We start from the raw sequence: 11824 nt of genomic DNA on the forward strand, positions 1-11824 counted from the left end.
GTGTAGTGGTGCGATCTCGGCTCACTGCAACCTGCACCTCCTGGGTTCAAGTGATTCTCCTGCCATAGCCTCCCTAGTAGCTGGGACTACAGGCATACACCACCACACCCAGCAAATTTTTTATTTTTATTTTTTGTACAGGTGAGGTCTCACCACATTGCCCAAGCTGGTCTCAAATGCCTGGGCTCAAGCAATCCTCCTGCCTCAGCCTCCCAGTGTGCTGGGATGACAGGTGTGAACCACTGCACCTGGCTTTTTTTTTGCTTTTTAGTCAGGTTTTCTTCTCTCTAACTGTCACATATTTTGTTTCTGAAGGAGTGTGAACAACTGTGTGCTCACATATAATTCCTGGAAGAAATCTCTGTTTTTAGAAGAAACAACTAAAACTGTATCTCTCCTTCCTGTCACTGTAGTTTGAGTTTTTATGAAAATCCATGGTAAGGAGAAATTCTGTCTGAATACTTCTGCAACTAGACTAATAAAAGGTCCTGAGCCATGTGCAGTGGCTCACACCTATAATTCTACCACTTTGGGAGGCCAAGGTGGGAGGACTGCTTGAACCCAGGAGTTTGAGACCAGCCTGAGCAACATAGAGAGACCCTGTCTCTATAAAGTATTAATAATTTTTAAAATTAGCTGGATGTGGTGGTGTGTGCCTGTAGTTCCAGCTGCTCTGGAGGCTGAGGCAGAAGGATCGCTTGAGCACAGGAGGTAGAGACTACATTGAGCCATGATCACGCCACTGCATGCCAGCCTGGGTGACAGAGCGAGTCCTGTCTCAAAAAAAAAAAAAAAAAAGTCCCAGAGGACATTATGTTAAGTGAAATAAAGCAGGCACAGGAGGATAAATTCTTCATGTTCTTACTCGTGTGGAAGCTAAAAAAATTGATCTCGTGAAGGTCAAGAGTAGAGCAGTGGTTACTAGTGGCTAGGAAGGAAAGTGGGGAGGGTGACTAGAGAGGTTGGTTAATGGATACAAAATTACAGCTGGATAGGAGGAATAAATTCTAGTGTTTTATAGCACTATAGGGGCATAATAGTTAACAATTTATTGTATATTTTGAAATAGCTAGAAGAGAGGGTTTTGAATGTTTCCAACGCAAAGAAAGGATAAATGTTTGCGGTGATTTTTTTGGCTAATTACTCTGATTTGATCATTACACATTGTATGTATGTATCGAAATATCACACCACAGCCTATAAATTCTATGGGCTATATTATTAGGTGCTCATTAAAAACAACTTTAGGTTGAGGCGGAAAGATCTCTTGAGCCCAGGAGTTTGAGGCTGCAGTAAGCTGGGATTCTGCCACTAAACTCTAGCCTGGGCAACAGGCTAGAGACCCTGTCTCAAAAAAACACGTTTTTAATTTAAAAAAACAGCTAAGGCTGGGTGCCGTGGCTCATGCCTGTAACCAGCACTTTGGGAGGCTGAGGTGGGCAGATCACTTGAGGTCAGGAGTTTGAGACCAGCCTGGCCAACATGGTAAAGCCCTGCCTCTACCAAAAATTACAAAAATTAGCCAGGTGTGGTGGCACATGCCTGTAGTCCCACTTACTCAGGAGGGTAAAGTGGGAGAACTGCTTGAACCTGGGACCAGAGATTGCAGTGAGCTGAGACTGAGTCACTGCACTCCAGCCTGGGTGACAGAGTAAGACCCCATCTCAAATAATAAAAATTAAATTTAAAAACAGCTTTAAAAGATATTGGGCTGGCAAGCAGGGAAAGAAGGGGTGTCATAGATTCATTCATTCATTCCATAGCTCTTATGAAGGGTCCTCTTTGTTTCAGGCACTGTTTGGGTGATGGAGATACAGAGAGAAGCACATGACGTATGATTCTTCAGGAGCTGCTGGGCTAGTGCCGGGATGATGGCAAACATATAAAACCTCGGCAGGGGAGACAACGCGGGAGCTGTGTCCTTAGTGATGGCAGGGAGTAGGGAAAGGGCATTCAAGGGCCTGGTGCCTCCAGAGACAAGGAAGGGAGACCGGGGCATATGGAGGGCCTGGAGAGGCTCAGGTCAGAGCTAAGACCAGAGGTATGGTGAGGCTATGGTGTGGACGGCCTTGAACACCAACGTAGGGGGATTTGACTTCATGTAGAAGGCAATTGGGAGCCACGTCGTTTCTAAGTCAGGGGGATGAACATGCTCTGATTGCTATGGAAGAATTTTCCAAGCAGCGCTATTGAAAAGAGCGGTAGAGCTTGGATGCAGGGAGACACAGCATCTGGAGGCTGCTGCAGCCCTTGGCGTGTATACGGCTGGCGCTCACCTCTGCCCCACCTTTGTTTCCTCCTACCTTTCCTGATTTTCCTCTATCTCCTTCCTCTTCTTTACCTACTGCCCTCACTTTCTTCACCAGTTACTTTCTCCTCCATCCTTTCTTCCAGAAAGGGACAGAAGCTCTAATCGTGGACAGACTAGAACAGATCCTTTTGCCTCCTTTAGTATTTCTACTTCAAGTAAAAATGTCCAGTGAGACAGTGTACTTCCGGAATATATTATCCTTATCAATCAAAGAACTAATGAACTTTGGCAATAAACTGTCCAGTGATATACTTGTGGGGAAAGCCTGAACACATTTAAGGAGTTTGGCGAGCAGTGCAGTTCCAAGGTGACCCTATTTATAGAATGGAGGCACCTTGCAGCTCCTAAATGAACACATACTTCCAATCTGCTGTGGCATCATTCCGGTTCCACTAGAATTTTCCTTGGCATCACCCGCAAGCCCCAACTTGTCCTATGGGGACAAGACACAGACTCACTAACTGTGAAATTCTGAAAGGCAGCTGATCTGCAATACTCACTGTGGCACCAACCTGCTGTTTTGAACAAGTATGAAAACCTTTTAGCAGAATACCAAGCAACAGGAGGTGAAAATTACCCTCACAGTGACCACGAGAAAAGCTTCTCCAATGCACAGTTGCAAAAGGTGCAGGGTAGTTATAGGGTTCCTCGAAAATTAAAAAGAAATGGAGTCACTTAAAAAATAAAATAAAATCCAGCCAAACACGACTCTAAAGCAAACTAGCTAGCAAGAATAGCCAATGTATCCCAAAAGCAAGGAGCTTTGCTTTTGTGAACCCAGAATAGAAAGTACAAACTAATGGTTTGGCATGAGTCTTTTTCAGACATACCCAGGTATACAGATAGTGATCATGATAGTAATAAAATGAGGGTCTTTAAGGATTTCTTTCCTTTTTGTTTTTTGAGACAGTCTTTCTCTGTCACCCAGGCTGGAGTGCAGTAGTGCCATCTCGGCTCACTGTAAGCTCCACCTCCTGGGTTCACGCCATTCTCCTACCTCAGCCTCCCGAGTAGCTGGGACTACAGGTGGCCACCACCACTCCCGGCTAATTTTTTGTATCTTTGGTAGAGACAGGTTGTCACCATGTTAGCCAGGATGGTCTCGATCTCCTGACCTCGTGATCCACCTGCCTCAGCCTCCCAAAGTGCTGGGATTACAGGCGTGAGCCACTATGCCGGGCCTAAGGATTTCTTTTGGTCTTTGTTTTTCTGTATGTTGATTAGTTATTACTGCATAATAAAACACTCTAGGCTGGGCGCGGTGGCTCATGCCTGTAATCCCAGCACTTTGGGAGGCCGAGGAGGGTGGATCACTTGAGGTCAGGAGTTCAAGACCAGGCTGGCCAATACAGCGAAACCCCATCTCTACCAAAAATACAAAAATTAGCCGGTGTGGTGGTGGGCACCTGTAATCCCAGCTACTCTGGGGGCTGAGGCAGGAGAATCGCTTGAACCTGGGAAGCAGAGGTTGCAGTGAGCCAAGATCGTGCCATGGCACTCCAGCCTGGGCAACAAGAGTGAAACTCTGTCTCAAACAAAAACAAAAACAAAAAACAAACAAAAAACATGGTTAGAATAGTACATTTTATGTTGTATGTATTTTACCAAAATTAAAAAAGAAGTCAAAATAGTTTAAATAAAACAAGACCAATTATACAACCACAGTCTTACATCTGTAGTAGGAGTGGGCCAAGCAGAATAGAAAATTCCCAAAGGCCTTTTAAAATACACTGGCGAGATACTACTTAGCCAGGGCCTGGTGGCTAGGCTGGTTCTCTCCTTTCTAATTGGAGGTCTCTGCCGCTAACATGCTCCACCAGATCATGGGTCAGGCTAAGAAGCATCCAAGCTTGATCCCCCTCTTAGTATTTATTGGAGCTGGAGGTACTGGAGCAGGACTGTATCTCTTGCATCTGGCATTGTTCAATCCAGATGTTAGTTGGGACAGAAAGAATCACCCAGATCCCTGGAACAAACTGGGTCCCGATGATCAATACAAGTTCTACTCAATGAATGTGGATCACAGCAAACTGAAGAAAGAAGGTCCAGATCTCTAAATGAAATGTTTCACTATAAAGCTGCTTTAGACCGAAGGTCTTCCAGAATCCATCTGCACAATTTTCCACTTCACTAGGAAATATTTCTCCTCTAAATGAATGAAATCATGTTGATGTAACCTATTGGAGATTACACTGATTAATAAATAACTGAAACTTGAAAAAATAATACACTGGAAGTCATTCTACAGTGCTTCCATCCACCAAATAAACTTTAGATATAAGACGCTGGAAGATGCTACTTGGTTCCAGTTCTCCAAACTCTGGAATTAAGCCAGGGAAAGAAGTAACAATGTTTAGAAACATAGTGTTTCTATACAGGACAGTAGGATTTAGGAAGGTCCAGGGTCATCTGTAGTCTTTTCCCTCCTTCCAAAGATTAATGCTGCAAAACATTTGTATTAAATAATACTTCAATCCAGTACTGTACCGACGTCTGGACCAACTTCTTTCCGTTCTGGGGAACAGATGTTCCCTGTTTATCATTGTTTTCTAGTGTTTCATTGGTTTTTGATGCCCTCATTTTATTTCTCCAGGATTATTTGTTTTCTTATTCTTTTTTAGAGAAGTTCTTAGTCAAAACTTCTTGAAAATTCAAATAAATACGTTTGCTGAGTTTCCTTTGCCTTAAGTTTTAAAAACTCTTTTAGAGAACCCCTCTGGCAGGTTAGAGTGGCTGATCTGATTGATAAGCTTGCTCCTGGCCAGTTTCCTGTTGGTTACCCGACCGTGCTACGGGTTCTCCAACAACCCGTGTTAGTAGAGATGAGCTGCAGGAACCTCACTCATATGTATTTGCTTTTATCCTAAAGTTTCACAGAGGTGACATATGACATTTTGCCTCACAAAGAGTTGCAGTTGTTAAAGGCAATATTGTATTTCCTTTTATGTTTTGGCCCCATTTGCCCTTCTTACAGAATTTTAGTTATGTCAACACCAAACAGCTGATGGACGTTGAAATCGCTCTGCAATTTTCATCTTTTGATACTTCTAGCTCATTGCGTTTTAAAAACTTAGTCTCCCTTGGGGAAAAAAGCCATAGAATGCTCCTAGTATCTTCTGCAAATAAAGGACCCACACCAAAAAATTCAGGCTCTTTAAAGTCTCATTTTCCTCACTGAGCGGGTTCTGACGACTATCTTTGCAAAACCACCGCAGAGACTTCTGGTGGCCTGGCAGCACCTTTGAACAAGATCATCTCAGCAAAGCAAAGGACAGGGCTGCTCTGTACAGAATGCAATAGCAAATAAAAAAGGCTGAACTTCATCGGCCTTCTATTTGGCAATACTACAGAGTGCCTCCCTTCCCTCTTCTGAGAGAGCGGACGATTTCAGCGCAGAGGGCCGTGCGCGTTCGCTTGGAAATCTAGGTCATAACCTTGACTTTGGGAAAGCCAGGGTGGCCTTACCTGAAACTGTCCAATTCCCCAGCATCGGGGACACGTCCCCATGTCCCTCAAGATGTCTGTTCTGGTCTGAGCCGTCCGTAGTGTCCAGGAAAATCACGGGTAGCTCAAGAATTTCTCTGTCAAGAGTTTTAGTGCTGCAAGCCTGGTTGGGACAGGGCGGTGGGAGGGTTTGAAATTCTGTTTTGACTTTGAATTTGATTTTATAATGTATTAGATGGATAGATGCGAAATGGATTGTTAACATGTATGTGGAGGGGCGGGAAGAGCTTCTGGAAAGCCTCAGCCCTGAGTGCCTACTCCTGAGTGGGAAAAACCCCTGCACGGGTTGAGAGCGCTCCCTAAGTCGTCCGGAAGTAAAATCGCATGGCCTATGTTCCAAAAATGCCGCCACTCAGGATGTCAAGTCTGCAGGTTTGCAGCCTTGAGAGCCCAGCCCCAGGCAGAGGCACCGCGCAGGCCTGGATATACAGGACTCGCCCTGCGCAGGGCTGGCCTTGCTGGGCAGGGTTGGAGCTGACGGGGCGGGGCGGGGTAGGGCGGGGCCAGCTGGGAAGGGGCGGGGCGGGGTTATGGGCGGGATTGATGCCAAGCCGGGCGGGGAGAGCGGGCTGGAGGGGAGGGGCCAGGTGGGCGGGTTAGAGAGATGGATTGAGCCGGCAGACGGGGAGAGGCGGCTTGAAGGGGATGGACGAAGAGGTGGCGGGGTTCAAGAGCGGGATTGAAGCGCCGTGGGGCAGGGCGGGGCCGGCGGGGCCGGGCCGGCGGGGCGCAGCGCCAGGGCTCCGACTCCAAAGTAGTAAACGGCGGGCGGCACTAAGGAGGAGCTGCGGCCGCGCCGCCCCGCCGCGCGGCCGGCCCCGAGCGCCGCCTCCCCAGCCAGCGCCGCCGCGATGGGCGGGAGGACAGCGAGTCTGCGGCCAGCCAGCAGAGCCTGGAACTGGACGACCAGGACGACGTGCGGGATAGACGGAGACAATGAGGAGGAAGATGGAGCACGCCAAGGGTAGGGCGGCCGCGCGGGCGCACCAGGAGCTACAGGGCGGACCGCCGGCGCGCCAGGGTCTCTCGCTCGGGGGCTGGCTCCCAGGAAGGGGGGCTCTTCGGTCCGCTTCTCGCCCCGCGATGGCCTTCTCGCCGCGCGGAGCCCATGGTGAGTCCGGCGCGCGGCTCGCGGGAGAGGACAGTGCGCGGGAGGCGAGGCCCGGGGTGGGGCGGGGAGGCTGGGGCCCGGGCGGGGACCGGCGACGCTACTGTCACCTGCCGTGCGCCACCGGCCGGCCTCGCCCATCCCCGCCGGCGGCCTGGCCCAGGAGGCGCGTGTTGCCTTCGCCCGCGGGTGGCTCCGGTGGGCGCCGAGGAGAGGCGCGACACCCTGCCCTTTGCGACGCCCTGCCCTTTGTGACGGCCGTAGCCTGGGGTAGGAGGTCGCCCTCCTCTGCCCCCTGCCATCCTTGTTAAGTCCCTTCAGACCCCCTCTCCACGGCCGCCACCCAAAAAGAATGGGCAAAGACGTGGGTGGAGCGGCATGGAGTTGCCCCTGGTGGTGTCGGGGCTGCAGGCGGCGAACTGCGCAAAGTTCTGGCGCCGAGGGGTCCCGGGCCCGGCCCCTGCTGGGGATACTGGGCTTTGCACCGCCTCGCGTGTCCCTAGAGCTTTTCAGAGCAGGGCCGATCCCCTGAGCCGGGCTCTCGTTGACCTGGCCGCATCCGGTTTGCAAAGCTAGCATTTGATCTCCAAAACTCGATGCCCCAAGCATTTTCACACTTGATCGGGTTTCTTAATCCTTTGCCTTTGCCCCCGAACCCTACAGACTTGATTTGCTCTTCTGTTGGAGAAAAGGATTGCTTCAGGTGAAGGTCGGTGTTGATGCTCTCTTTTTAGAGGCAGTGGGTCATTTTACATAAAAACTGGTGTCCTTTTAAAGTGCTGTTTGCATTACCCTTTTACCCTATTGGATTCAAACTATGCGCTGGCACAGAGCGTTCTTGCAACACCCTTAGAAGTGAGATTTTTCGAACCATGGTAAGTGATGGAGAAGTGGGTCAGCTTAAAAAACATGATAGGGAGGCCTGAATCACAGATGCTTTACTCAGTTCATAGAGAGATTCTTGAAATGATTGATCATTGAAAGTGTAAATCATTTGCATTCTACTTGTTTACCTTAAGATTTATTAAAGAAAGGGACTTTTTACTGACCTATAATTCATTATAAAATATTAACAAGAAATCAAGGAAAAGAAAAGCCGACTATGTGCATCTCCCATTTGCAAGTTGTTTTTATTTTTGCCGTGAATACGTCAGTGGCGGCTGCAAGTATGGAATGTTCGAGTCTAGAATATTTTTTTTTTTAAAGAGAGGAAAGGAAATTGCGCAGAAATCTGAACCTGAACTCTGTTTATGCAGGGATAGAAACGTGCTTGTGATAGATAGCTAAATACAAATATGTTTTTGAAACGGTAGTTCTAGTGCCAGAAATGGGCCCAGGTGCAGATGCAAGCTGACGGATTAACCTAAGTACCTGTATTGTCTTTCTGGAGAGACCCTGGATTTTTATCTTCTCTGCTGTAATTCCTGTTTATTGTTCCTCCTTTGATTGATACTCTGGGTTGGGGGGCTTGATTAGGACTTCTTTGCCTACACTGTTGAGAATGTCCCTGGTACAAAGAATTCCTCATCTGTGTGCCCATTGATCTGAGCCTGTCCCCTGACACCTTTCAAGCAGCTAAAGTTCCCAGAGTAGCACCCAGAGGCATCTCTGCTGCCTTCAGAAGTTTTCAGTTTTGTATATCAGCGCATTCGTTATATATTAGAAAGTTTATCAAAATTTAGAGATGCCCCGTGTAGTGAAATGTTTAAACCAAGAGCAGATACCATGTTAATAGCTTCTAGTGGGAAAAGATGAACATAATGGATGTATTGTACTCTATTTAAATGTAAGGAGATTAGGAAAACTCCAAATGACTGTTCTCCTTGGATTGCCTGTTTGGATTTGAATTTAGACAATGTGTGCCAAATTTGGGGGAGTAAATGTGTTTTATTTGGCTCATGTACTGATGATATCGCAGTAGAAACCTAGGTTTTCTTTAAGTAGCTCAAGTTTGTAAATGTTAAAATTTGAAAGACTCTTTTTCTATCCTTGGCCTCTTCATTCCCATCAGTTTAAATAAATAACAAATAATGAGCCTTTGGATGAATCAGTAAGAACATGTTTCACCTTTTAAAGGCAGTTTGTCAATTTGAGGCCACCAGGCAGCGGCCAGTGCAGAGCGGTAATTTACTGAATAGTACCCTTGTGGCCTGAAAGAATTCATTTACCCCACCACTCAGTATAATGTATTTACTAGTCGTTTTAGACATACTAAATTGAAACTGGAGCCTCAAATGAAAGGAAAATACCCAATTAGAGTCTTCTTGTGTTCCAGAATGTAAGTATGTAAATATGTAAAACTGCATATGCTTTTATTTTATTTTCATGGAATTTTCTTCATGGACTAAACAGGGTATTTCATTTTATAAATAATGCTAAGAGTCCATGAATGAAATATCAGATGTTTTATGTTTAATTAAAAGCAGTGGTGTAACTGTTATAAAATACTTGTCTCACTGTCTTTATGTCTTGTTTTTCATGGAAAATGTACTCTTTTTTTTTTTGACGGAGTCTTGCTCTGTCACCCAGACTGGAGTGGTGCAATCTCGGCTCACTACAACCTCTGCCTCCTGGATTCAAGCAATTCTTCTGTCTCAGCCTCCTAAGTAGCTGGGATTACAGGCGCGTGCCACCACGCCCAGCTAATTTTTGTATTTTTAGTAGAGATGGGGTTTCACCGTGTTGGTCAGGCTGGTCTGGAACTTCTCACCTCAGGTGATCTGCCTGCCTTGGCCTCTCGAAGTGCTGGGATTACAGGTGTGAGCCAGTGTAAAGAGTTAAATGTACTCTTTAACTTTTTGGTCCACCCAAGCATGAAAGTGGCAAACCACTATAAAAATTTCATGAATTACAAAGAACATGGGGGAAGGAGGGATTGTCAGTTTTAATGAGACTATATTCAGACAAGTATAATTTTATTATTTTCAAACAATATGCGGCAATTAGAATCAGGCTAATAGAGGATTGCCTAAAGAGATCTTTATATAACTTGCTTTAACACAGGATTGCAATTAGAATTAGGGAGTAGGTCTTTATACAGAGCTTGAAGGAACCTTGAAAGACTTTCTACATAGATAAAAATTAACCTCAGTCCAGCTATATGAATTATTAGAAATAGTCCAGATTACTGAAGATTTCTGTTCTGCTGTGGGTGGCAGTGGTACGAAAGAGGTGACGTGGAGGATGTTTTTTTTTTTTTGAGATGGAGTTTTGCTCTTGTCGCCCAGGCTGGAGTGCAATGGTGCAATCTTGGTGCACTGCAACCTCTACCTCCCGGGTTCAAGCAGTTCTCCTGCCTCAGCCTCCCGAGTAGCTGGGATTACAGGCGTGCATCACCACACCCAGCTAATTTTGTGTTTTTAGTAGAGATGGTGTTTTACCATGTTGGTCAGGCTGTTCTCAAACTCCTGACCTCAGGTTATCCCCCAGCCTCGGCCTCCCAAAGTGCTGAGATTACAGGCGTGCGCCACCACACCCGGCTAATTTTGTATTTTTAGTAGAGATGGGTTTTTACCATGTTGGTCAGGCTGGTCTTGAACTCCTGACCTCAGGTGATGCCCCTGCCTTGGCCTCCCAAAGTGCTGGGATTACAGGCCATGGCACCTGGCCTGGAGGATGAATTTCCTGGGAGCTTTCACGGTTGGATCTGAGGTTAAGATGCTCAAGGATCTTTAATACTTCCCTCATTTTGCTGTGTTCTTGCCTTCTGTTACTTTCTTCTGACGGGCTTTGGGAACATTGAGGACAGGGCAAATTGTTGAAGAATCGTTTGGAACCCACTGTCTTCTTCTCGCTGTCTTTTTGATGTCGGGCTTCTCCGTTTATGAAATACATTTGGTATTGATCATGATCTCTTGCTGAGCTAATGTTATTGTCCATTGTTGGAGATGGAGTCAAATAAAATTCGTGTTGAACTTTGGTAACAAAACCAAATCTCTCCCCCTTGCTTTACCAACATTGACTTACAGAGTGCATATACGTCCTGGAAAAATAGATGTTTCTCATAGCTTTCCATTAAGAGAGCTTTTCCCTCAATATTCACTGGAAGCAGCTACTAAGAAGATTTATATAGGAACCAAAATAAACATAGATAAGTGTGTCTTTGTTGTCAGATACATGACTAAATTAGTCCCTGGGGTAGACATGAAATAGTTTTAGTATTTAAGGGTTAATATGTTTTTTGTTTTTTGTTTTTTTTTTTGAGACGGAGTCTCGCTCTGTTGCCCAGACTGGAGTGCAGTGGCCGGATCTCAGCTCACTGCAAGCTCCGCCTTTCGGGTTCACGCCATTCTCCTGCCTCAGCCTCCCGAGTAGCTGGGACTACAGGCGCCTGCCACCTTGGCCGGCTAGTTTTTTGTATTTTTTAGTAGAGACGGGGTTTCACCGTATTAGCCAGGATGGTCTTGATCTCCTGACCTCGTGATCCGCCCGTCTCGGCCTCCCAAAGTGCTGGGATTGCAGGCTTGAGCCACCGCGCCTGGCCAATATGTTTTAAGAGTTCTTTTCTTAGAAAGATTGAAGACCTGGTATTGGACAAAGATGAAAACTTTGGAATTCTTTTAACAAAGAACATAACCTATCTTCTACCATCCCCAATTTAGGAGGGTTAAAAAAAAAGGAAGTTCTTCTTTGGGTACTATGTTGTATCTGACTTTATCTGTCTATTGTTGAAATTGAGTTGGGAACTTCCCCTTTGTCAGCTGTGTGGTATCAGTGGGAAAACGCAGAAACATATGACTTGCAATAGGTTTTTCTTATGGAAAATTTAGGGATAACTCGAAGCTGCCCTTTCTGAAATTTGATCTGTTGTCAACTGTATAAATCTAAATGGAAAAATGGATTAGCAACAGTCTTCGCCTGAGGGACTTCCTCAAATCAAGAACTGCAGTTTGAAATGGTCA

At 46.2% G+C, this 11824-nt stretch overlaps 1 protein-coding gene across 1 annotated transcript; it reads left to right on the forward strand.

Moving 5' to 3' along the window:
* Nucleotides 1–4119: 4119 nt before the first annotated feature.
* Nucleotides 4120–4368, forward strand: LOC108530843 (cytochrome c oxidase subunit NDUFA4). Its single transcript, XM_017873918.1, has one exon. It carries the CDS (start codon nt 4120–4122, stop codon nt 4366–4368), a length of 249 nt encoding a protein of 82 aa, XP_017729407.1.
* Nucleotides 4369–11824: the final 7456 nt, after the last annotated feature.

Source organism: Rhinopithecus bieti, unplaced genomic scaffold (genome assembly GCF_001698545.2).
Source record: "Rhinopithecus bieti isolate Rb0 unplaced genomic scaffold, ASM169854v2 scaffold_1012, whole genome shotgun sequence".
In the NCBI taxonomy this organism is placed as follows: Eukaryota; Metazoa; Chordata; class Mammalia; order Primates; family Cercopithecidae; genus Rhinopithecus; species Rhinopithecus bieti.

Bases quoted from the DNA above. Each gene is read 5' to 3' on its own strand.
- LOC108530843 (XM_017873918.1), top strand. From the start codon at position 4,120: ATGCTCCACCAGATCATGGGTCAGGCTAAGAAGCATCCAAGCTTGATC.